Source organism: Phytophthora infestans, genomic scaffold (assembly GCF_000142945.1).
Source record: "Phytophthora infestans T30-4 supercont1.12 genomic scaffold, whole genome shotgun sequence".
Classification (NCBI taxonomy): Eukaryota; Oomycota; class Peronosporomycetes; order Peronosporales; family Peronosporaceae; genus Phytophthora; species Phytophthora infestans.
Window position 1 is genome coordinate 2,784,417 of NW_003303747.1, and position 26,771 is coordinate 2,811,187.

A 26,771-nucleotide genomic window follows, 5' to 3' on the forward strand; every position below is an offset into this window, starting at 1 on the left:
GCACTGCGTTTCATTGCAAACGCACACGCCTTCTAGGACGTCTTGATACAGGGAGGACCAGCTCGAACATGCCGCTGAAACTTCGTACGGAGCAAGTAGCAGAGCCAGAGACAATAAGACCTTCATCGTTGTCTGCTGTAGTCCTGTATGGGGTTTGCAGCACTTTAAGAAGTGTCATGGTACCGGTACCGTAGAATTAGTCACTGTTTACCCGCTCTCCGAGCCTCTCGTGAACCAGTAAGCCCGTTCAGATCTGTCGCTCGATGACACCGTCAAGTAATGACTCGCGTGCCGGTACTAAACCTTTGTTACAACGTCGCAACTGTGTGTTACATGTAATGTTCCGGTATTGAAACATGTTGTAAAATAAAAGGGGTCCTACGGTAGAGCAGGGTATGTAGTCTACATACCCTGCTCTACCGTAGGACATTGTAGGGCCCGAAATACCCTCATTACCTAATAAGCTATTCGTCTTTTACTTTTAAAAAGTGCAAGAAGTATTAAAACTTCGTAAAAGGTTACATGTTTTAGCTGAAGTGTTTTCCTTAGACACTTAATGTTATTAATAAATAAAAGATCATTCAAGTTGTAAGCTGTGACCAAAGTGAAGTTGCAACAATGATTCCGCTACTAGTGCCAGCAAACTTCCTATAGTATGCTGCTCGGGCAGTTTTGATACGCATCGTCTCATAAGTCAGATTTAGTTCTGCTACTGAACAGCGTGTTCAGTGGCAATACATGTAACAGTATGTTCAGGCATCCATTTAATCCTTTCGGGGTGAAAAGAAATTCCGCTTCAAGCAGCAAGTGCTTAGCAAAAAAAATCTATTCGAAGTCGGCTTGCTTTCCTAATGATGATGCAGGACTTTACTCCTACTTTTCTGTATGGGGCTTTAGACCTAATTCAATTAGCAATTATCTACACGACTAACCATGGTTCCTCAGCTTAACTGTGCGGCCCTATCGCCTTGCAGAGCGCCGATCACTCAAGTTTGGCAAACGGCTACTTCGTAGTTATGTACCGATTTATTCTCGACAAGCGCAGCGTGTCCAAGTAGTACAGTATGGTAGGATAACCTCGCCATCAAAGGCTCTGATTCAGAGCTTGTCTTCAAAAATTAGAGGAATTATTTTAACAAAATAACAAACACAAATTTTAATCATGCAAAGATTCTCGCACCAGACACTTTATTTGGTTGTAGCACAAACAAACATGTTAGCCTGAGAGCTCGTTGACATCAATAATCTCACATCCTGCGAACATGAGTTCGATACTCTCTTGAATATTGTACGCGGTGCCGTTGATAGTCAAGTCGCAGTCAGGCATGTCAGAGTCTCTGGCTTCGCCAAGCATTTTGTTGCAAGCTTTGCTCTTGCACATGGCCTGGATTTCGTCCTGCGACGGCATACCCGTGAACGGGTAAAGCTTGTAGCCCGAGTCGGTTGCGCAGAGTTTCGACTCCGATTCCAGGGGGAGCAGCGCAAAGCTCAGCGTGGTAGGCGCGCATTCCTCGGCAGCGACGAGAGAGCCGAGTGTGGCGGCGATAGCGGTGATGGCAGCTACAGTCTTCATACGTGGCGGGGCGCGTGATCTCGTACCTGCTAATGCTCAAATACTTGCTCAAGACAGTCGTTTACGACGTCCGATGTGGCATTACATGTACTCTGCGTGGATTATCCACCACCCCATCCGTGAGATAAACCAGTTGCCATCTGCACTCTGAATTTGTAACCTAAACCAGTGCAATCTAGCTGCCAAATGCTTGCCAATTGTAAAGACAAAGCTACAAGTATCTGACTATTAATACAACTGATTGTTATTATTTCTCATCTCTGTTTTACTGAGTTTGGTTACGGTCTCTTTCGAGTTTTCTTGGTGATCGACAAATCTTCCACTGAAGGTAGAACCGCTCTACTAATTAGAGCGTGTAGCCCGTGTTAGAAGCGCACGTGTTCGCGTCGGTCAGCAACGGAAGGAATGTTAGGACAAGGGGGAGCGACGAGCATTCAGCCGCGGCAACTCAAGTGGGAGCGGCAGGGCGATTGTAACGTTAAATTATTTAAGTCGTACCAGCCAACTTTAAAATTTTGAAAAAACGAAACTCTTTGCCTACGGGGAGTATTAATAGTATTAAAGGATAGCTATGACACGTTTATTATCAAAGCGCGGTTAAGTTGAAGCCCAACCCTCCCATTAAATTATCGCGTGTGATTTCTACATGACTGCGTAAGGCGCTAGCGTGTCGACTGATGTCAAGTTGCTGTCTTGACCTCGTCGCGTTTGTCGACTTGGCGTTGCCGGTTCGCTGTGCTGACATTTGAGTTCGAGATGAAGTTGCGAGATAACGCAAAAGCAGCAGCAGAAGCTGGAGAGACAGTCGTTTAATTGCGACCCTTGGATGCCAAGACTGTGGCGCGTCTGCGTACGCAGCCGCCATACACCAAGCAGGAACGTGATCAAAAATAACGCGGCAAAGGCTTGCCACATAGTTGAATGGCCAGAGTCTTCTGCTTGAGATGATTCTGATGGCGACGAGGGTCTTGGACCGACTGGGACGTCTGTAGACTTGTCAGAGCTGTTCGAAGCTGCGAATCCGACGGATATTAGAAATCCAAGCGCTAGTCCGCCGAAATACAGCAAAGTCCTCTCGTAGCCTCCACTTAAGCTTTCCTTCACTGATGCGATAGTAGTGCAAGGACAGCACGTGACAACACAGCAATATGTCGGAGCTACGGAGCAGCAACAATCGCAAATGCTGGCGTTCCATGTCGATCTCGAGGAGCTAAGCGGTCGCGGTTGAGCTGGTTCCCGCCTGACGGGACGAGGCGGGTTGGCATCAAAGACGATCTTGATCACGGGGAGCGTTGGTACCTGCTTGGGTGGCATTGCTGTTGGGTCTCGAGCTTGAGTATACGCGGCAGCAGACTTGGACATGTTTGCTTCCGTTTTGCAATTGGTCTGAACGCCCAGTACCGCGAATGGGAATGCCAATCAAAGGCAAATCGAGGGCACGTCTTACGGATTGTGAAGGCAAGTGTTTGGTTTCTGAGCGAACGAGAACCTAAGCTTATTATTAAAAAGACATGTACGTGAACGACCCCTGTCACTGGGTCCTGTGCAGATGACTTTCAGGATGACTTAAGCCAGGTGGTGCCAACAAGTACTTCTAACAGCAACACTGTAGTGCGGGGCCACATTCCGAGTGGAGACAAGCCATTAGGTACACTTCAAGCTGTTCTATCAGCAACACAAACACCAAACTCCATTTCGTTACCATGAGCAAGAATTGCCTCACTAAGCTGTAAGGAATTTATCGGTAGTAGGACTACTTGCGTTACGTATTAATAGCAAGTTACAAAAGTCGAAAGGGTAGCGCGAATAAACCTTTCATTTTGTGAGGGTCTAGCGCTACTTCATAGATTACTTCGTGTTAAGAAAACCTTTGCATAAATCGTAAAAGGTTCATCGCCAGTGCATCAAAGTGCTCTATCATTACGACTTTTCCGGAAGTGGTACCTCAGTACATGTAGTTTTTGGAGATTATGGGAAGTGCAAAGGAGCAATATAAACACGTCATGATTTCACGGCGATACATGCACTACCAAAGGAACCGTTGGGCTCGCGCTCTTATATATCCGATTAATAATAGTCTTATTAACTTGATTAAACGAAAAACATCGGCATCGTTGGAGTAGTGGGGTACCCGGGGAGTGTGTCGACGGTTGGATTTTGGAAGTTGACGATACCTGGTGTGTAGCTCTGCGTCTGCGATGCCATCTGAGCTATAGTGCAGGGCGTGCAGCACGTGGACACCAAACAATCTTGAGCATAGCTGCCTTTGATCTCGTACTGCTTTCGTACTTTCATTCGTACGAGGCAGACCGAGAAGGTGCAGAACAGAGCGAAGAACGCTGCTCCGCACAGGAAGATAATCTGTCGACCCGTCGACGAACGAACCTCACCCCGGCGCGAGCTATTTGGAGAATTGATCACGTCCGTCGTGACGCAGTGCGAGATGAAGAGGATGACGCAGATGACGAGACCGAAGACTGAAGTACCGTGGCTGAAGAGAGTCATCGTGTACGAGTTACCCAGTCGGGCTTGGATTTGCGCGATGGAGAAACACGGGCAGATCGTGGACATGCAGCAGTTGGGCATAACACTTGCGAAGCAACCGAAGAACGGAAAATCCCAGTCCTTTCCGGTCTCGTTGACAATATCCGCCACATGGGTGGCACCAACACGTTCCTCGTTCTGCAGCTTTCGTTCCTTGGTGTCCGCATCCGGAAGCATCACGACACTCAGTTGTGGCGATATCACTGGCATGATGTAGCTAGTAGCGTTGGAAGGGGTCTGCATTGTGAGCTGGAAGCAGGAAACTCTGTTGGTGGTGCAGACTGCAAATTCAGGAATGGAGTGGCACTCGAAGGAGCGGCCAAATGGGACAGTGCAGGTGTCTGGACAGCACGTGTTAAGACAAATGTAGATTGCAGAAAAAAAAACTATCCTTAGGCTGGGGTAATTTGAACCCATTTAGCTCCAAAATAACCGTCCATTGGTGGCTATGCCGCACATTTTGTGCAATTGCTGAAGCCAACCCCATCGTCTTTTAACCTTAGAAAGTCCGGACTGACGGGGACTTAGCACAAGATGATATTGTTCTTTCATACTTAGGTAAAGATTGTCGCTTACTATCTGAACGATCCGTTGGCGAAATGGTTTCTCATCAGCCGGAGTGCACCTAGGTGAGGTGAGGTAAATTATCTCTGAGCAACTCAATCGGCGATAGGATCACTTAACTGCTTCTACTGGTCTCCAACGGTCTGTAAGTTTCCTGCAACTCACCTCATTTCTGTGTTGCAAGCTAATAAAAATAGTAGTTGGATTAAGGGTGAGCAACATCATCACAAACGGATTTGTTGCAGTGAAGCTAGCGACGTTAAGTACGCTAGCACTTCACGGCCATCCGCAAGCGTCCAATCCGTCAAAGCAACGACATACACCTCATCTGGAGCACGGTGGCTGCGCACGATGCCCTTGCCGTATGGCGTGGTAACTTCCGAGCCGACCGGAAGAGGTTCCACGCTTACCTGCTTGATGCCGGAGCCCAATCCAAGCATCGACAGAAGGCTTCGAGGTGGAGAAACAGGAGACAGCTGCAAGTGTCGCTCCTGCACGAACACGCTCACTGGCGACGGCAACTCCCCACTCCGGGTCTTCGTCTCGCTATTAAATAACCGCAGTTCGTACACGCGATCGTCCTCGCGGAAGTGGACAACCACACCGCGACCGAAGGGCGAATCCACCACCACAGTCACGGCAAACAGCGGCTCGGGTCCAGATCCGCCAGGGACGAACGTGATGAGCTTTTCGGTGATGAAGCCAATGCCAGAACGCACACCGGCAAACAATCGCGGAGACGTCGAGCCGTTCGTCGCGTAGTTCTGGAGGAATTCGTCGTTCACAGGCTGCAGACTGTCACAGGTCAAGAACGCCGTCTTATGCAGCATGTTGTGGTCACCTGGGATGGATACCGTGTAGATACCGTCTTCGTCGCGGTAACTTACGACTCGACCAATACCGAAAAGTGTCTGCACCACAGTGTGGGGTTCAAAACCTCGAGGTGGGGCAAGGTAGAACTTGACGTAGCTCAGCGAGCTCTTGGCCAAGGGCGATATGTCTGTACTAACGTACGCTGTGAGACTGTCCTCGGGGAAGAAAGCTTGCACGCGTTTCTGTCGCGATGGCAGCCAGTCCGTCAAGTCCACTTGATAAACACCGTCGGTGCCACGAAATCTTCGAACAATCCCACGGCCAACTGGCGTGCGAACATCCGAGTTGAGCGCGAACACTTGAGGCTTCATCACTAACGCAGTCGACCCGAACTGCTTCGACATTAACGCGTTGGCAGCGACGAGATCACGATTCAGCACGAGCCTCGCACGCTCCCGACTCTGGGGCGTGAGCCAGGAAGTAATACTCTCGAACGAAAGCACGGCGGCGTCGCAGACTTTCTTCAGTCCACTCAGCCGGATCTTGTTCATGCGGTAGGCCTCCACTGCAGCGCCTACGTATGTGTCGAAGAAGACGATGTTCATCTTTCTCCACCGCTCCAGATCCTCGGGCGAGTGGTAGTTGAACATCTTCTCCATGGGCTGCACACGTTGAAAGAAGCAGGCCTCCAACGCATCCGGGCCGAACTTCTCCACAATCAGCTCTGCAGCACGCACGTCGCCTTGGCCATTGTCACCGACAAACACGTGTTTAAACTCGGGATAGAGCTGGTAAAACTCGCTAAAGTTGTCAAACTTCTTCTGCGCCATGGGCTCCAGATCTCCTTGCCACATGAACGCACGGCCGGACGTCAAGTTGCCAGCAAGCATCGTAGGCAGCGTGTGCATGCCCATCTTCTCGTACAACGCCGCAAACTTGGCGTACGACTTCTTCTCCGACACGTCCTTATACACGTGAGGCCTTGCAGACAGGAACACGAGATTGCCAACACGATCCTCGGTCCACTCGTCCGGACCTACTGTACCCATGTCCAGTTCTCGGTAGAACGGTAGAACGCCAGGATACAGCGTGTGTCGAGGGTAGCGGGTGTCCAACCCTGCTGGATAGCGACCCCCTGACGAGTACAGCGTGTCGTCCACGTCACTTAACACCTTTCTCCATGCATGCAGCTTGCGACTTCGACCTCGCTTCGTTCCCAGCCGCATGTGGGCTATCTGGACGCTTGCTTCCCGTTGAATGTGGCTCAGAACATCAGCTCGGATCGCTAGGTCGCGAATGTCGTTGAAGACGAGCTTGTGCATGCTGTGGAAATCTCCTTTGGCGTCCGTAAGCGCCTTCAAGTTGCTCAGATCGTCTCCTTGGGTTTTTAAAATGATGTTGCGCACCCATTTCTCCGCCATCGGGTGCGCACTGATCTTCATTACCATCAACGCGTCCAACAGAAGCGCTCGCGACATAGTCGAGAGATCTGCGAGTCGCGTGGTGCACAACAAGTCGAGAATGAGCGTGCGACTCTGATCTTCTCGCACGCTCGAGTGGTCTTTGACCTTGTAGAAGAGCAGAGCGAGTTGTGTGTGGTTCAGGATGTAGTTAAGTTCGTCTTTCGCCGCCCCAGCGAGGATCCGGAAGATCTTGAGCTCTCGGCGCTTGACTTCGGCGTAGTTGATGAAGCTGTTGATGGTGCTGGGTAGATAGTGGCGGTCGATGCGACTGACGCACTCCATGACGAGCTGCGTCTTGTCCTCGGCCGTGGCTTTGTACTTGAATAAATTACATGACATTTGTCGCGTTGTTAGCTTGAGTCTCGGGCGACGACTGATCTTCTGGCGATGCAGGAACCTATCGAAGTAATGCACACTGGCGGTGAAGCCGAAGACGAGCACGAGGCCGAGCGAGGAGCTCCATTGACCGACCGCAAGAGGCGAGTCTTTGATGTAAACCACTGCGGCGCTGAACAGGAAGGCGGTGCCCGTCCAGAAGCGGTTTTCGAACTCCTGCGCGTCATGCCAGCGCCATTTCGACTCGGTGGACACGTACAGTCCGATGACGTACAAGATGCCGAGCCAGGACGCGCACAATAGCGGCGCGTAGGCGAAGAAGGCCATGAGAACAAGCGCCAGTAATAGACCAAAGAAGATTACGGCCACGAGCAGCAGGGCGCTCGTGGCGGGCTCGTTCTTCTTCAACTTGGTGGCTGCTACGACTCGCGGCGTGGCCCGCAACGATAGCGGCGACGCGGGGGGAGAGGCTACATTCACCTGCGTTTGTGTGGTCACTGTCATGAGTGATGGTCTGTGGCAAACAGCGACTTGCAAAGTGAAGGCGAGTGCGCCTTGCAGCACACGATCATGAATGCGTGTCGTCACGAGTGGCGAAGTGACAGAATTGAGTGCGTCACCACTCTCGCCTCTGCGACGGTTGAAGCCGCATTTCCACCAATCTCGGATCAGAAAAGTAGTGGCAGATACCACTATCCGCCAAGTGCGGTGACACGCCGGGAGGCTTCGAATCTCTACGAATGCAGTGCGTGAGATGCTTAAGTCAAGCCTTGAAGCATTGGACATGCCGCGCTCGTTATGCGTCATGGTGTCCAGGCGCTTGCCGGTAGCACCCCAGCTTATATTCGAAGTCTTTTAATACTTGACGTGGGCTCGATGAATCATTGACAAAATGTCAATGACAATGACGCAGTGACTTGGCTGGCTACTCGTCGGGAACTTCAACTGCTGCGGACCGCCCAAGCAGCAACGACATGCTCCATACGCCAGTCATCGACAGGCAATCGTGCTGCTGTCATCATGTTCTTCATCATGAAGCTCATGAATCATGAAGGACAAGGAGGTAGAAGAGGAGGAAGCTGTCGGATTCTAATTTTTAAGGTCCTTATACTTTTGCCGCGACTAATAATAACGTACGGCCGGTTCGCCAGATGCACTGAAGCCATCCATTTCGAACGCTCCACATCCCAGACCATTTTGCTGCTTAGGTATATAAAAGCAGCCTGCTGTGCTGGCTCGGAATCTGACTCGGGCCCTGGAGCTGGCACTGCAGGGTTTGCGTCAGAGCGACGAGGACGGCGTGTCACCTACGAAAGGTGACGATGACACACCAATAATAATAAGTTCTGGACAGTCGAGTACTTCTCCGGTAGAAAAGAAAATAACAAGTAGGTTTTTCAATAAAAAAACCGCGCATGTGTGATTGGTCAATGTCCATTCTGAGATGGGTACGATTGGTTGAAATGAGTTCGTATGAGAATTTGTAAGCACACGGATGAGTCATTGACGCGAAAATGGATTCAATTGCTTTTAGTGATGTATACCACTAGATGACGCTCAGTTTGCGCTTTTTCTAGTATATTTTAAAGTGTAATTCTGATTATTTTTGACGTCAAAGCAAAAAAAAGCTCCACCCCTCCGTAAAGTGATACTTCAAATGGTCAGGCTATCTCCACTCGTAGTTGCTATCCGTATTGGCTGTTGCTATTCGCTGCGATAATAGAAATAAGGATTTTTCACCAACTCCAGCCGTCTGGAGGCTATTCTATCGGCAATGGAGGGCAGTGACGAAGAGTTTCTCCTCGCTGATGACGATAAACTTTTAGCTGCTGTTTTCGCTGTGGTCTGCGCGGAGCCAACAAAACAAGCGACGGCTCCTTCACTTCGTCAAGGCTCAAACAAAAGAAGAATCAAGCGCCTCGCGCGCGACATTGCGTCTGGACACGCAGCCCTGGTGCGAGATTATCTTGGGGACAACCCTGTCTACAGCGAGAAGCTGTTTGAGCGACGACATTGTGTTCCTATTGCGGTGTTCAACAGAATTTGTGGAGAACTATCATCTCAAGAGCATTTTTTTCAGCAACACTCTGATGCCGTTGGGCTCATGGGGGCTTCCACTGAGCAAAAGGTTGCTGCGGCGCTGCACATGTTGTCCGAGGGAGATTCAGCAGATGCTCAAGATCAATACTATCGCATTAGTGAGTCTCTAGCATCCTCATGCATGAAGAAATTTGCAAGTCTGTCGTCGAGATTTTTGGGCGTGAGTTTCTTCGATCGCCATCTCGTGAAGATACCGAGAAAATCCTAGCTTTTAACGCAAACAGAGGATTACCTGGATTATTTGGCTCGCTAGATTGTTTTCACTGGGACTGGTCAGCGTGCCCCAACGCATGGAAGGGCTATTACCAAGGAAAAGGGAAGAAGCCTACTGTAATTGCGGAGGCAGTCGCTACTGCCGACCGATGGATCTGGCATTCCTTCTTCGGTATGCCAGGCTCAGCAAATGATATAAATGTTTTAGACCGGTCGCCGCTTATTGCCAACTTGCTCAATGGAAGAATATCAGTTGGGACGTATCAATTGGGCACGAAAACTCGTTCCCAGTCATATTACTTTGTCGATGGCATATATCCGCCGTGGCACATTTTAATAGCCGCAATTCCAACCCCGACCAACGAGCAGCAGCGCTGCTTTACAAAAGTACAAGAATCGGTGCGCAAAGAAGTTATATGTGTGTTTGGAATGTTGAGAAAGCGGTTCTCAATTCTAAAACAACAATGCCGCTTGTGGAATTTGCGTGAAATGGAAGATGTGATACTTTGCTGCATAATTTTGCACAACATGCGAATTTCTCACAAAGGAAAGGCCATCTCCCCGCTTGAGACTACCGGTGGAGACCAACAGGAGCAACATGAACGTTCATTTGGTGAGCATAACGAGTATATTAGATATAACCCTGAACGCATTGATCAATATGGAGCTCGCTTACGTCAAATCAGAAGCGAGAGCGAAAATGAAGAGCTACGAAATGCACTTGTCGACCACTACTGGAATTTTCATGGAACTTCTGCGCGAACTTAGATCAAAGCCGAAGTAACCACTGCATCATCGCTGTTCTGATCGTGAATTTCAGTTACCACCACAAAGTCGGCGGCCCGCTCGGTAGTAGCTTCAGAAGGCGAATTTTGTGCAGACTCAAGGCTACGAATATGAAGTTGCAGTTGTAGCATCTTTTTCTTTTGTAGCAGCTCTCGGAACTGCCTTGTTTGTTCTGTATCGGGAGAAGTTTCAAAGAGCCGAAGAGAAAGTTCTTCATCACGCAAATCGTTTTTGCGTTTTATTTCTTCCAGTATCTTCTCGTTTTTCTCTCTGTTGTGATCGAGTAGTTGTTGGAGCAGCGTTGAAGTTGAGACTGGTGCTGTGTGTTGTAGTCGTGCCTTTTTTGCTTTATCTCTTCCTTCTGGGCGGAGGCTGGACTCTTCCTGCTCTTCACTCGATGACTTTTGGCCACGTTTTTGATGAGCAGGTAGTCCAAATGCCGTGAACTTGGGACAGCTTTTCAGTATCATCCAGCACGACAAAAACTCGAACCTACTACCATGGGTTTCCTGATACAACGTGCCGGCGTCATTGGTCAAGTCGTCTTCGCTTTTACCAGACTCGTTGCGACCTTTTACACGAGATACACACCCCGAAAACTTTGCTACATCGTGTGATATGATGCTCCAACGGTTTTTGACGGCTTGTAGAGATCGAGCTTCACCGTCGAATACTGCTGCCGTGTGCCGGCACACATCCTCCCAGAATGCAGCAGCTTTTTGGTCCGTTCCTTGTATTGGGTTCTCCGCAGAAATCTTGTACGCGCGAGCCAGAGCTTCGTCCTCCTGAGCACACCACTTCCGACCTCTCCCCATGGCGCCTGCGATCTTTCGGTTGAGTGAGCTTCTATTCGTGCACCAGAGTTGCTATTGGGGATCCGAATAGCAACTCGAATCAGAATTTCTATTTTCAAATAGCAATAGCAACTCCGAGTGGTGATAGCAGAATATATTCTTTCTGATTCCGTCGCTATTTTAGCAATAGCAACTCCGATAGCAGCTCAAGTGGAGATAGCCTCAGGCATTGGCAAAAGTGGAGGGAAATTTGTTCATACGAAAAATCGTGCTGAGGCTACGTAGGTAGAGCTTTTAAAGTAGCTCAGCCACGCTTCCGTTGGAGCTGTACGACCAAGGTTATCTCCGATTTAAAGAACTGTTAATTCTTTTTCGGACCAGACAAGTACAGTATAATACATAGTACGCAATCCAGTTTCGTTTTTGCACTAACTTACTTTAAGGCTAAATTATAATTTTCATTATTACATTCATGTAAAATCGTAAGACCTACTTAATGGGGCCGAGGCTCGTGTGTGTATTTCGGGGTGCGGCTTATCTGCTATACAAAATCGGATGCTTTTCAATACAATTTCCATTGGATGGAAATCGATACTTCTGTATGTACATGTATTATGCAGAGCAGGTGGTATTAGAAACTACTATGATTATCACCACGATGTCGTGATTCACGCTTCGACTTGAAAAGACGCGCTGTAACGTTAAACCCTTCGTGATGAGCCTTTCTAATCAGCGCAGGCAATTGATCCATTGCCTAGCACGATTGTTGAGCTCAACCGCCCAGTTGTAGACACATTTTGGCCCAATGAAATGTTGCAATCCACAACTCGGCGATGCACATTTCTCAACGTGATGTTTCCATCGCTGTCTTGAACTGGAATTTGTTTGGTTTGCTATCATAGTTGATTCAAGTTTATAATTCTTCTGTAGTAAAAGTTTGCATCGTTTTGGACCTGCGCCACCTTGAAGAATGCTATCCACCTCTAGTTTAATCTTTATGTCAATACCATATCTCTTTCGGTGCGTTAGCAACTGGCAATGGGTACCACCAGCTCCAGCTTTGTATGAATCAGTAGAGCTAAACTATGAAATCTTAAGGATCTGTAGACGCCTCATGCAAAATGCAAGTGTAGACACTCTTGCGACGTTCTGTCGGCCCGTAGGAGCGTAGATGATTGTATTCAGACGTATCAACACTGTGTAGCGCAGTAAGAGCTGCACCTTCAGAAAATGTGCTAAGATAAACCGGAATGAACTCTGTGCGGCGTTAGCAGTCTCACCCTCAGGCGGTGAGACCTCTGGATCTTGTTCATCGTCGCTCATGACTGCGGTTCAGCGTCTGCTGGTGAATGTGCCGTCTCGTGTCATACTAGGATGTCTAAAAATATCAATATGTTGTAGCACACACAGCTGTAATACAAATAAACGGGACAAAGTACATTAATACCACCTATTCACTATTGAAAAACATCCTTTTTTAGAAGTGTTGAATTCCATCCTTTTTTGTATTTAAAATATTCTCTTTCCGTGTATTTCGTGTGGGATAGTCAACCGCTATAAAAGCTATCTAAACGGCATTCACAAGTGGGTCATTAGCAACAAGAATTTACGCAGCCCACATGCGTTTCTTCGATGCTGCAGGTCAGCTGGACCCAAAGCGGTTCACTTCGACGGAGTTTAAGAAACATTTTTTGCTAGCGAAACAAGGTAAATTAAAAACAGCTACGTTTAAAGGTTATCGAAGCCGAATGTGAGACTTATATCGTCGCCACAATATGGTCGTTCTCTCTGAATTTGGTGAGCCAATGAAGACTCTTCTTCCGGGCTAAAACGCATGGAAGCCGATCAAGATCAAGCTGGCTCCAGTACCAAAACCTCTGACTAGATGCCCCATAAATATTATCGTTACTTCCAGCTGTGGCGAGAGACATTGTCACCGAACGATGGTGGATTTGCACGTTTGCTCATGGCTACTCAGTGGGATTTGATGTGTCGGTCGAAGCTGTGGGCACTACGCACTTGGTGGACGTGGACGAAAGTTTGGGTGTTTATCACACAAAACAAAACAAAAAACAAGAGAGCAGTTGCCCTACAGTCCCTCGACAAATTTACGCCAATCCGCTCTCTCCAGACACGTGCTGGGTAACTGCCCTTGGCAATTTATCTTGCTTGCAACCGGATCCAGTTGCCGGGCCCCCTGTTTTTTTAGGTTCGAGCCAAACGATCCGGATTAGTAAAGTTGTGACGGGGTCACACAGCACCTTGAGCTAGAGGAAGTTAGCTTCCGAGAGTATACAAACTCTCATTGAACGGCAGTTCACAGGTCCCTAATTAAGGTAGAATGTAAACTGAGTTTATATATAGGTAGATAAAGCTTGGGTTTTATACAAACTATAAGTCACCTATAGAAATGCAATATCATCAACCAATGGTTGGCTTTGGACGACCTTGGTACTTTGTACCAAATATCCCGAAGTATGACGTGTCATACTTCTGAAGTGTGACGTGTCACACTTCATGTAACCAGGGTACACTTAGGGCTACGTACCCCGCTACAAAAGTGATGGGGGGGGTGGCAGTAATCGACAAGTTTGAAGCGAAGGAATACGGTACTCATTCGATATGAAAAGGTGCCGCGTTTCTTACGTGTGGTGGATCCACCGCTGGTCCATCGATCGTCAGTGTTTACCAGCGTTGTGTTTGGTCGCTCGGTGGAGTACAAAATCGCTACTTTTGATATGAAAGCGCCGGGGACCATATTTTGGTCGCGTAGTTGCTAGTAAGTACATGAGTGTTCGCGATGCTTCCACCACATTTTGACAACCTCAAGATTCAAGCCATTAAACGTGTGTCGAACAAATGTCCCCGTCGCTGTATCGCGAATCCAACTTGAACGGAGTACTGAAACTATGCTTGAAATCGCTTGACGAAGACTGCAAGGTAGTTTCTACGTATACATACGATGTAACGGGGTTACATGGTGTGGAACACACAGGGGTACGAAGTACCCGTAGAGTTAACAAACTCTCAGTACATAAGTTGGAGAGTTAACAAGGTCTCTCAGTACGTTGGCTGAAAGCCACACGTTATGCATTTGATTAGGTTTAACTATGCTAGATAATTAAAGAGATACATTTACCCCTAGGCGGCTTGGCCGCAATAATAGTAAATAAACCACTTCTGGTTTTGAAGCATAAAAGTTAAGGTATTAACTTTGAGCCCTGGTCTTGGGCTGTAAGTGTCCTTTGGATAAGGAACTTAGTATTAGTGACTCTTTGAGTCGAACGTCTTCCTCTGACGCTAAAGCTACGGCAGCCCCGCTGCACTTGGTAGCACTTGTAGTCAATCCCGCTCCTGAGTCGGTTGACTATATCCTCTGCGAGGATGGAACACCCCGTGTTCGCGAATTTGCCTCCGGCGCAGCAGGACGCGCTTACTAAGCTTATGTCCTTGCTTGGCCCGGAGGGCGTGGCTCATCTTGCATCGCAAGGTCCAGAGGCGGTCACTGCCAGGCTGGAATCGTTCTCCCGCTACGAGAACGCGCTCTTGGAGCATGTCCAAGAGAAGATGAGCGCCGCAACGGCGGCGGCGTCGATGACGCGTGAAGAGTCTATGAGACTGAAACCGCTCATGGTGAGCGTAAAAACCTTCGAGGAGAAGGATGGAGAGAATCTCCTTCTCTGGACCCGTGAGGTCGAGATGGCCATGGGATCGGCCCTGCTCCAGTCTGAGCATCAGCGCGTGGCGCTGGCTATCTCCAGGCTTGGAGGTCGCGCTCGCGAATGGGCACTAACGTGCGGCACGTCTGTTGACGCTGCATCTCCCACTTGGGATCAGCTGAAGCAACAGCTTTCGCGCGTGTTCGCGCCGTCTAATCAGGCGTACCGTATCCGGCGAAATCCCTTGCTATCCGCCAGGGTAAGAAGGAGTTATTGGACTATGTCCAAGAGTTGAGAACTCTTATCGCCGGAATGGCGGCGGACCCTCTTCCGGAACTGGTCAGCGTGACCGTGTTCATGGAGGGACTTCGTGTGAGCGCAGCTCGAGCGGAAGTGTTCCGGGTACACCCTAACTCTTTCGAAGAGGCGGTGAATGTGGCATTAAATGCCGAGCACAACTTCAGGTCGGCTCGACCTGGCTGGAGCGCTAGTAGCGCAAGCTCTTCGAGCGGTCCAGAGCCGATGGACCTCAGCTATGCTGAAGATGAAGAAGTGGAGCTTCTTGCTGCGGAGCAGCGTGCCGGCATCCGCCGATGCTTTGTGTGCAATAGCACTAAGCACTTGAGGGCATATTGCCCTCTGCGCAAGAAGCGCGTGGCTCCGGCGAGCCAACCCTCCGGGTCATCGCCGGGAAACGGCATTTCCCAGTAGGCGCGGGGCGGCCTACTGGGGAAGAACTGAGTTCTCTTGTACCTCGAAGAGGTAGAGGGCAACGGGGCTCAGCCCCGAAGAGAGCTGAGCTCTCTTACGAGAAGAGTGTGTGCAAGCCGGGCTTGCTGGTCGTTCAAGCGAACGTGAAGGGCTTTGCAAAGCCATGGAGAGTCTTGATTGACTCGGGAGCCTCGGGCAACTACGCCCGTCGCTCCACCCTAGAAGGGAGTCAGCTGTATGCTGAGGCACTGGAAGTGCCAACGAGAGATACGATCTCTGTCCGTCTCGCGACGGGGACACTAGTGACTGTGTCGAAGGTCTCTGTCGACCTTGGAGTGAAGTTTGAGAACTTCGATAGCGTGGAACGCTGCTTGGTCTTAGACCTGGATGCGAGGTATGATTTCATCCTTGGCATGGCATGGCTGGAACGCCATGAGCCATGGATCGACTGGAAGTCGAAAACGCTGGGTGCGTCGCACCCTGCTCCTAGTGGAGCTTTGGTGAGTGATGAACCCACCTCTGCTAGGAAGCAGAAGCGCTTTTGGCGCGAGCACGAGGCCGAGGCGGCCGTAGTGCTGGACATTGGTATGTCCGAAATTGTTAGCAACGAGGTTGCTGTTTGCCCTGAGGGCGTACGTGGTGCGGCACGTTATCCGCTGAGCGGTGCAGGTCAGGTCAATGACCAGCTGCTGAGTCCTGGTGAGGACGAGCGCGGAGTGGCGCGTAATCCACTGAGTGGTATGAATCTGGTCGATGACCCTACCGCTGCGTGACCCGAGGGTCGCGGTCGACTGTGAGTCGAGGCATCATGGGCGTGGCCCAGGAGATGCAGGTGAAGTGACACCTAGTTTCACTGTGTGAAGGTCAAGAAACTCTTGGCTTTCAGCCGAGTGTCTTGCGAGACACTGTATCCTCTTCGAGGAGTGATGGTGCTGCTGCACCCGGTGGTGGTGACGGAGATGTCGCCACACCGCCCTCATCCGGCCGATCTCGGTCGCGGAGGGAGAGGAGAAGAAGACGCAGGGCGTCTGTGACGTCTTCGACGTCGGACGATGTGTCCAACGTGACGAGCGGTGATGCTCCACGTGATTGCTGTGAACAGCTGTATACACTCGTGAACGGAGTGACGGGGGAGGTAGAAGGCGATATCAGCCTTGATACTCTGCCCGCTGCAGATGCTCTGCTAGAGCTGGACGAGATGTCCATTGCCGAGCTCGGCGAAGCCTTAAAGGCAGGCGAGCTAGCCGAGGTGGTCTTGCTGGGACCTGAGGAGGAGTTGAACTCCTCATCCGTCGTGGACGACGCGGTCCTAGAGGACACCAAGAAGGCGCTGAGCGCAAGAAGTGGATCGGCGATCCTCAAAGATCCTTCGGATCCCTTCTACCCAGTGGTGAAGGAGTATGGAGATGTTGTCTCGAAAGACCCACCGACGGGTCTGCCTCCGGATCGAGGCGTGTGTCATGAGATTGACCTGGTTCCTGGAACCAAATACTGCGTAACAAGGCAATGGCCTTTGCCGAGAGAGCAGTGTGACGTCATTGACGCATTCTTCCGTGCGAAGCACGAGGCAGGGATGGTGCGCGAGAGTAAGTCTCCGCACTCGACACCCACGTTCTGTGTCAGAAAGCCGAACGGCAAGTGGCGCATTGTTCATGCTTTTAACAAGCTAAATGCGGCCACTATCCCGGCGCAAACGCCGATTCCTCGCAAGGATGTTCTGCAGAACAACATGGTAGGCTGTACGTTGTACAGCGCGCTCGACTTGGTCGATGGTTACTACCAATTGCTCATGAGAGCGAGCGACATTCCGCTGACAGCGGTGAGTACTCCGAGCGGTATGCTCTGGGAGTGGCTGGTCATGCCCCAGGGGCTGTCGAACGCACCAGCAACGTTCAATCGTCTTGTGACGCAGTTGTTTCGGCCCCACCGGACGTACGCTCAGACGTACTTTGACGATATATTCGTCCATAGTCGTGCCGAGCACGGAAAGTCAGACGTGGATAACCACATTGACCACTTGCGAGCGGTGCTCGAGTGCATGCGCACTAATAAGTTGTATGCCAACTTGGACAAGTGCGTCTTTGGCGCGGAGGAGATACCTTTCCTCGGGTGCTTCATTGGGAAGCGTGGCTTACGGGCAGATCCTGCCAAAGTCAAGGCCATCGTGGACTGGCCGGTTCCCAATAACCAAAAAGACTTACGCAAGTGGCTAGGCTTAGCCAATTACTTGCACAAGTACAGCGCGAACTACGCGGAGATGGCTCGGCCATCATCAGATCTCCTTAAGAAGGACGCACCATGGTGCTGGAACGTCGAGCACGACGGAGCCTTTGAGGTTGTGAAGGAGAGCCTCCTCCAGGCTCCGATCCTTGCGCTACCGGACCCGGATAGTCCGTTTAGCGTCGTCTGTGACGCCTTCGATTTTGTAATCGGTTGTGCTTTACTACAAGCAGACGCCGAAGGGCGTGAACGCGTGATCGCGTTTGAGTCTCGCCAGCTCAAAGCTGCAGAGAAGAACTATCCAGTTCATGACAAAGAGCTACTTGCAATGAAGTATGCTCTAGTCAAATTCAGGGTACACCTGCTAGGCTCTAAGCCTTTTGTGATCTTTACTGATCATGCGTCGTTACGCACTGCGACACAGTCGCCTCATCTCTCTCAGAGAATGGCAAGATGGCTTTCCTTCTTTGCCGAGTATAACTTCGAGGTGAAGTACAAGCCGGGGCGGCTTAATGTAGTGGCCGATGCGCTCTCGCGCAGGCCGGACTACGAGTTAGCTCATGTCACGACGGTGACGTCGTCAGTGCCTGACTTGATACGCGGAGCGTATGCACAAGACGACATGTGCGTAGCGCTGCTACGGGCTCTGGGGAGCGAAGAGTTTAAAGACTCTGACAAGGAATTGTCTGGGCGCTTACGCGCGAGGCTGCATCGATACTCGCTCGATGGCGGCCTGCTGTACTACAGCACCGACTCTGAGGATAACCCTCGTGTAGTCGTTCCTCATGATGAGGATCTAAAGTATCGAATCCTCTATGAGGTTCATGATACGCCCGTGGGCGGGCACTTAGGTCGGGAGAAGACCTATGGCTCGGTGAGCTCGATGTACTGGTGGCCCAAAACGTATAAGTGGGTTGGCACCTATGTACGCACGTGTGAGACGTGTCAACGGACGAAGTCCGCGCCGAGCACGGCAGCGCCATTGGCGAGTTTGCCTGTCCCCAAGGGATGTTGGCAGTCCATGAGTATGGACTTTGTGTTTGGCCTTCCCAAGGACAAGGCAGGAAACACGGGTATTGTGGTCTTTGTAGACCGATTGAGCAAGATGGCTCATTTAGCGGCGGTGCCGGACACCATAGATGGTGAAGGTACAGCTTTGCTGTTTTTAGACCGAGTCTTTCGCCAACATGGCTTGCCTGAGGCAATTGTCTCGGATCGAGACCCGCGCTTCACCGCGAAGTTCTGGACGTCCCTCTTCAGAGTGCTTGGCACTCGTTTGGACATGTCCACAGCGGACCATCCGCAGACCGATGGTCAAACAGAACGCGTGAATCGCGTTGTGGAGGATATCCTCCGAAGCGTATGCGCTGAGGCGCCAAAACGCTGGAGCCAGATGCTTCCACTCGTTGAGTTCGCATTAAATAATGCAGTGCACGCCTCGACAGGCTACACTCCGTTCTATGTGAACGGCTTGGTTAACCCTCGCGTCCCACTGACGCCGCCACGCAGTGGCTCAGGGCTTGATGGGGGAGGGATAGCCGAGCGGCTAGCTGATGTCAGCCCTGTTGCGGTTCGCAAGCAAGTCAATGACTTTGTCTCTTTGAGACTAAGCGTAATGCGTCAAGTACGCGACGCTATGGCTGAAAGCCAAGACATGCAAAAAGAACATGCAGATGCCAAAGGCAGACGCAATGAAGAAAGGTTTGAGGTCGGGGACCAAGTTTTATTAAATGCAAAAAACTTACCTACTCATGCAGTGTCTGCAGTCTTTAAGACAAAATTGAGACCACGGTTCATAGGACCGTTCAAGGTCGTGGCCAAGAAGGGCCTAGCGTATACGCTTAACCTTCCGAAGAAGATGCGCACGCATCCAGTCTTCTACGTTGGCTTACTCAAGCCGTATCAGGACCCTGCTCAGGTGAGCGCGGAGGCGTTGGCGCCAACGGTGGCTGGGCCACGACAGGCTGCGCAGCAGCGGGAGGCCGAACCACGGCAGGCTGAGCGACAGCAGGTGGCGGGGCCACAAGACGCAACAGCAAGTCGATCTGACCTTGCAGCTGAGCGACTTGACGCTCAAGGTCCGCGACTCGGTTCTGAACCGACTGTGGTTGTTCAAACCAGTCCACGCGGTGGTTCGTCTCATCGAGACCATCTGCAAGGCGACTCAGAGAGTCAGTCGTATCATGGAGATACTGGTTCAGAGAACCCACACGCTGCTCCAGCGCGAATACGTCGCTGCGACTCGCGACGCGAGAGTCCAGCTGAGGCTCGGCCTCCTCCTGCTCTGCTCGACGAGCACGGCGAGCTCCACTTCCATGTGGAACGCCTGGTGGCGAGGCGCATGCGCCCAGGGTCGTACTCAGTACCTTGTGAAATGGAGGGGTTATCCTCACTCACAAAACTCTTGGGAGTTTGAGGTTGTCCTCCGGCAGGACTGCCCTGACGTCGTCGACGCTTTTGATCGGGCACACTCACTGCCCCGCCGCTACGGCGTACGACCGCGTCGTCAGGCGCCGAGCGCTTCCCGCCGCTAGAATGCGGGGATGACAGGTCGGCGGCTGAGCTCAAGCTCCGACCAGTGGCTGGAGCAGCCGGCTCATAGGAAAGAGCGGTGCTCGCAGCATGAGCAAGAGGTGGTGACGCCTCGAGGTGATGGGGACGGGGTCCCAGTGTTCGTCGACGTGCTTTCGACTTAGCGAAGTCTAAGCGCAAACGTCTCTCAAGACGAATATCAGTTTCAGAGAAACTTGCTCGAAGAGCATTGTAGGAGGGGAGCCGTCGAGCTCCCTCCACCCAGCTTCGGAATTGTGCTTCATAAGCACGCTGGGATTCCCCAGGGTTGAGAACAACCGGGATGGTTCGCATAGAGGGAACCGGTTGGCGGTTTAGCTGCATCTGCAGGCGCGCCTGATACTCCTGAGGAGTTGTGACTTGTGGAGTCAGAAATCGCTCTCGGAGCCGGTGCCGTTGCACTTGCTCATCAGCAGTTGAGGCCGCAGGCTCACACGTGTACGTGTTCAGCGGCTGCTGCGCCGCGAGGCGGGCCGCCTCGGCAGGGTTCCGCGGCTGGAAGCCGTAGTCACGGCGTGACGTAAGAACAAGTGGTCGGACCACAGGTCGGCACGACTGCGAGCGCTGCTCATTGAACAACTGACGGCCTTGGGCCTCGTCCAGGTCATTCGTAATGACGTTGTGATCGTATCGATCTTCCTCGTCATACCGCGACGATAGCGGTGGCGCATCGCGCAGCGAGCGAATCGGATTCGAACGTTCAGAGAACGGATGCGGTGTCCGCAGGTCTCTTCTTGTTTGAGATTGCGCCGTTGAGCGGCTAGACCTCACAGAGGAAGCTGGGAAAGACGCGGCACCAGTGTGCGACCTCGGAGAGGTTGGGTTGGAGTGATCCTCACTACCCATGGGCTCGTCGTAATCGACTTCGCCCTCTTCGAGTTCCGAGAACAGAACATCGTTCCCTCTGGGCGGCGCCCGCGGCTCTGACGAGCTTTGAGCTTTGCTCTCTTCCTGTTGACGGCTCATGGAGCGTTGACCGTGGCGACGGCGATACTCTTGGTGGTACTGTGCCACCGAAAGAGACGAAGATGCTCTTGGAGCAGTTGCGGAGCGCAGTTGGGGGTCTGGAACCGACGAGGCAGGGGCGGCGCGACGCGCTGGAGACGTTGGGCCGTGGGCCGGAGTGGAAGTGCCAGGCATCAAGGATGCGAACGCGTTTGTGAGCTCGTGGAGCTGCAGAACGCAGAGGTGAGGTCTAGTGACCTCCGTCGTCTTGACAAGACGTGACCTCGCTGAGGAAAGTTCGAGAACGGTATGTTCTCATCTTAGTGAGGGAGAGTGTAACGGGGTTACATGGTGTGGAACACACAGGGGTACGAAGTACCCGGAGAGTTAACAAACTCTCAGTACATAAGTTGGAGAGTTAACAAGGTCTCTCAGTACGTTGGCTGAAAGCCACACGTTATGCATTTGATTAGGTTTAACTATGCTAGATAGTTAAAGAGATACATTTACCCCTAGGCGGCTTGGCCGCAATAATAGTAAATAAAACACTTCTGGTTTTGAAGCATAAAAGTTAAGGTATTAACTTTGAGCCCTGGTCTTGGGCTGTAAGTGTCCTTTGGATAAGGAACTTAGTATTAGTGACTCTTTGAGTCGAACGTCTTCCTCTGACGCTAAAGCTACGGCAGCCCCGCTGCATACGAAGTTTCAGAAGCAACACAAAGGGTTTGTCTCGCGCGACTGGGAGCTTACTATACATTGAGGGTCGAGGGAATGCACGTATAATAGAAATTGACTATGTTCACTTTAGCTTCTTCCGAGTTTTCAAATACTTCTGCAATTGAACGCCTAGGCGTTTTAAAAAGATAGAACGCCCAGTGTGCTTACTATTTCAATTGAAAGCCTAGGCGGCTGATGCGGGGTAAGACGGTAGCGTTTGGCACATGACAATAAATTTAATTTCAGGAAAAAAAAACTCAGCCAGATTGTGTGTTTTTTTCTTTCAGATGTGTGCCATGTAAAACAAGTGCAAATCGCGATAGCACGCCAGATCAACTAAAGGTGAGCGGTGCGAACCCCCCCCCCCCACCACCAAGCTAACCAGCGAACCGCGCATCGTACTCTCCATTATGTCCTATCATGTTTTTCGCGAGCGAAGCGGGCCGGAACTGGCTACCAGTTATGCGTGCTTATTCTTTACAAACGCGTTAAGCAATATCTTTCTCTACCCCACCAAATAATAATTGTAATTGTAACTTAAATTTTGGCTAGACGTACATATCTGGACAATATCGTAATAATTGAGTTTTTTTTCGATCCCTGGCTGCGTGAGATAGTTTTTCGCTTTCTTTGTTAGATTGTCCGCAGGCCCGGTCTACTCATTGGGTCTGGAGTTTACTTTAACTCCTTAGGTGCTCAGCATAGTAGAGGTCCATGCTCTTACATCCAAATCTGATACTGATACGTATTACTGGGCACAATTTGGGCTAGCAAAACGCTTGAACTTGCGTCGACGATCTTAGACGTCCGACGAGAGTCCTACCAGAGTCTCTCCCACTGCTGCTGTAGCATCTGTATATCGATAAAAGGCTCTTAGAGGTTCGTCCTTATTGGAGTTCTATCGGGTTCAAGCTCTCGGAGAGCACTGAGGCCGTGACCAACGACTGGAAGGTCGAGGATGGCGACAAAGGCCTCACACTTAGCGACACCGTGCATGCTGAAGGCGTTAGTAGCACAGAAGAGGCAGGCGTAGATGTTACCGAAGCTCACTGCGGCGTAGATTCGCTACAAGCGGCGACTGTCAATGATGAGGACGTTCGTGGTGCTCACCGTCCGCAGAGTCCACATTATTGCATAGCAGTACATTGCGGCACTAATAGCAGCCTTCATGTAGCGACAGAGGATCAAATATCTAAGGCTTTCGATACAAAGAAGGAGTATGGGGTATTTTTGCTGTTTTTCACTGGCGCGCTCAAGGACCGCTTGCGTAAATAGGCGTATGATGTAGTTATACTAGATAGCCATGCTACCGTCACCGAGAGTGAGTTTAATGCTTATCTGGGACTTGAAATTGCAATGAGCATTTGCCCCATGAGTCAAATAGCGGAGTTTTGGTCAAAGCGTCGGTTTCTGGGGCAGCCAGGATCCATTGAGACGATGACAAGTCACGCTTCCAGCAGATCCGAGGTGCGCTAATTTTGCATTCCCTGAGCACCCTTCCTATGACAATGAGCGAGACCCGCTTTGGCGTTACCGGGGGATAATGGAGCATTTTCAAAGAGCTTTGCTAAATTTGCTGCCCCTATTGAAATCAGCAGTATCGATGAAAGGACGGTTAGGATGAAAGCAAGAACACGAACAAAACCGTTTATGCCATCCAAGCCTGGCAAGTACGGAGTCTGCTTTTGTGCAGCTGGTGGATAGAGTTCTTTGTACGTGAACTCATTATATGATAAATTGTCGGGCAATACTTTGCCTTGTACTCCTGCTAAAAGATATACTAGCCTATCACCTACCCTGAGAACACCGCTCTATAATACACCACGGGCCGAAGATGTATCTATTAAGAGCGACACGGCTACGACGCTGTGATTTCCAATGTCTATAGATCAGACGCAAGCTCTGCAATCTCCTACTGTGGATCGGCTAGTGGGTTTTAAAACTTCTACACGTGCCATACCTTTGCCCAGGTGCTACTGAAGTTTACCGATGACGAGATGCATCCCCTTGGTACTGTGCGTATTAATTTGGTAGACAAGTGAGACAAGCCAGTGGTAACGGCAGCCATAGATCGGGTTGGTGCTGGTGAACGTGGTAGTTCCTAGTAACCGCTGTTGACCCTGAACCGGGATAGGAAAAGAAAAAAGGTTCATCAAAGCGCACCACGGCGAGTTGCAAAAGCAAATCGAACTCATTTCAACTTGCGATGGTTTGGGGCAAAAAGGCTCGTATACTTATTTACAAGAACGGAAAGGTCGTCATCTTCTATACCATTAATTTAAAAGCAATGTCACCACAAATTACGCTACCTTCGACGTCAACTGAGGCAGAGTTCTGCTATCACGGTACATACCCCATCCGACACTGGACGTACGACCGTATGATGCACCGCAAAATATTCATGGCATCAATAGTAATAATTGATTACACCTTGTGTATGAACGCGATCAATCGTGTTGATCAACTTCGCAGCACCAATCCAATTCGACGCCGCGAAAAACGATTGGGAATGACAATGTTCTACAATGACCTCTAGCTCTGTAAGACTAATACCTGTCAAAATGTAGCTCTAGCACCGGAAGATGTAGTCTGGTGTGTCCTGCTGATCTTCAGCATCATGTGCAGCTTGGGTTTCGGACTCTGAGATAGAGCTACGAGCTTGCCCCTCATGTACGCTCTCCATATACTCACCCTTCTTCTTTTATATCTTGCGGTAAGCTTCTTTCCACGTGCGGCTTCAAACTTTGCGTAGCAAAGCTTCGAGTTTCTTCTTCAGCTCAGACATGGACTTTGCCGGCGCCACCGCGAAGCAGTTTTTCACAACACCCTATATCACCTCAATTGGTTGAAGATATGGGTGTGTAATGCAGTAGATGCCCGTATTCACAAGCAATCAAGCTTGCCACGAAGTGTGTCATCGGCTTGGCGGCGGCAACAACGTCGAATTTCTGGTGCTGGATCCCCAGGAGATCCCATTGTCTACCAGCCAGTGGTGAATTTTGGCCTTCTTCCATTCGTTTTTGGTGCGGGATTGACGATACATCGGTGATAGCTGGCTTCATCCATGATGATGTTTACCCACCATAGTCAAGCTGCAGCGTGCAGCACAGTTTTGTGAGCCAGTTCTCGAACGTGGTGCTGTCAAAGCTACCGTGATAGTTCGCATTCTCGGATGCAGCCAAATCGGACTGCCAATACTTCAAAGAATCTCCCACCCACGCCTCGTGCAAGAATCCGTTTTTGCGGTGCAACTCACCAGCACCCACAATGCAAAAACGATGTTCTTTGCCAATCTCAGCGTAGCCACGACCGAGAGGCTACGTGGTTTTTTTTCCACGTAACTCTAGTCTAGAAACATTTCGGGCCGAGGAGGGCTGCGGTGGTGATCGCGATTAGGAACCTTCTTAAACAAATACTACATGCAGCACTTGACGGTACTCGCTGCGTCGGCTGCAATGTCACGAATTTGCCCCGTGACATAAGCATAGCCCAAGCGCGTAACTACACGTCGCATGGTCCACAGAGAAACTGAGAAACCTGCCTCATTTAGTATTTCGTTAATGATGTGCGCAGCAGTAGTCGGCTGTTGGTTTAAATTACGGTCTGAAATTACTTACCTGATTTCGGACCCGAAACATTTGGCCGCAGACCGGCGACGGTGACCCCGAGCGCCAAAGATGCTCGTGAAAAGCGGATCATGGTGCTTGTCCCAGTGAGCCAGCACGAACGAGATGGTGCTGTGCGCGTAGGCTGTCGACGGCTTAATAAGATAGTGTAGCGTATGCCCCTTGGGAAGGGCTCCTTGAGCTTGCTCTGTCCTTAGAGTGCGGTGAAGTCGGACAATTTGGTATTTTTAGCGGCGGTGAGTACATGCGTAGCAAGATGAATATTAAACGGATCTCAATGAAAACATAACCGATCGACACGTCTGGATACGCACCAGCGAGTGATACGTGCTACGCTGTGCTTGGTTAAGTAGGGGAGACATGAGATTGTTTTGCCGGCCGTCAAATTTGGAGGTGACCGATCCCGTTTGGCCGGTATAATAATAAGTGATATGCGAGGAATAAGTCCAGTATATCTACTCCTACTCGCCATAATCACGACTTTTCCAAATATCTAGATATCAGTATTAATATTCAGAAATACTAGGATGTGTTCAGTACTACCCGATAGCTACAAACCCTCACGTTATATTACCCTCTGCTGTGATCAACGGAAGGCCGTTCCTCCGGGTAGTACGCACTCTGCCAGCTGGCAACCAGCGCTCGAAGACTTTTGGAGGCACCACCAACATCCCTATGTACAGCAAACAAGTTTTCCTGCGGTCGAATGGGAGACTATTGAGCGCTGCTTTTGCAGCTGAAAAAATCGTTGCACGCTTTGCGTCGATAAGATTAAAATTCCACCCTCGCGCAAGCTTTCGAATGATATACAGCAGGTATACCACAGGACCACTGACACATCCACCCACATGGTTGGACGATCGACGAAGAGAGCTTTGATTTTTCAAACATTGTAAGAACATAAATAACGCACCTTTTCTGCTAAGGTGCGTTTTCGAGTCAATGTAGCGTTCAGGGCGCTCACTTTTCATCTAGTGCGCCGAATAACGTTTATCGGCGTCGGTTAGTGCATCTGGGTTTGGACAAGACTACTGCATGGAAACTGCAGTAGCCGTAAAAAACGGAAAAGTCGTCGATTGCTAGATTTTGGCTAATACCGTTCTTCAAATGATTTTTTATCACATTTGCAGAACTGT

General features: G+C 50.4%; 3 protein-coding genes across 3 annotated transcripts; all 3 read right to left on the reverse strand.

The window, feature by feature from the left end:
* Nucleotides 1-1,216: 1,216 nt before the first annotated feature.
* On the reverse strand, nucleotides 1,217-1,573 carry PITG_08193 (elicitin-like protein; the record flags this gene model as incomplete). Its single annotated transcript, XM_002904309.1, has 2 exons — nucleotides 1,217-1,510; nucleotides 1,565-1,573. 2 exons carry the CDS (start codon nucleotides 1,571-1,573, stop codon nucleotides 1,217-1,219), a joined length of 303 nt encoding a protein of 100 aa, XP_002904355.1.
* Nucleotides 1,574-2,215: 642 nt separating this feature from the next.
* Nucleotides 2,216-2,887, reverse strand: PITG_08194 (uncharacterized protein; the record flags this gene model as incomplete). The annotated part of the gene is made up of 2 exons (XM_002904310.1): nucleotides 2,216-2,478; nucleotides 2,548-2,887. 2 exons carry the CDS (start codon nucleotides 2,885-2,887, stop codon nucleotides 2,216-2,218), a joined length of 603 nt encoding a protein of 200 aa, XP_002904356.1.
* A 2,098-nt stretch (nucleotides 2,888-4,985) lies between these two features.
* PITG_08195 (uncharacterized protein) lies at nucleotides 4,986-7,620 on the reverse strand (the record flags this gene model as incomplete). The annotated part of the gene is made up of 2 exons (XM_002904311.1): nucleotides 4,986-5,009; nucleotides 5,071-7,620. 2 exons carry the CDS (start codon nucleotides 7,618-7,620, stop codon nucleotides 4,986-4,988), a joined length of 2,574 nt encoding a protein of 857 aa, XP_002904357.1.
* Nucleotides 7,621-26,771: the final 19,151 nt, after the last annotated feature.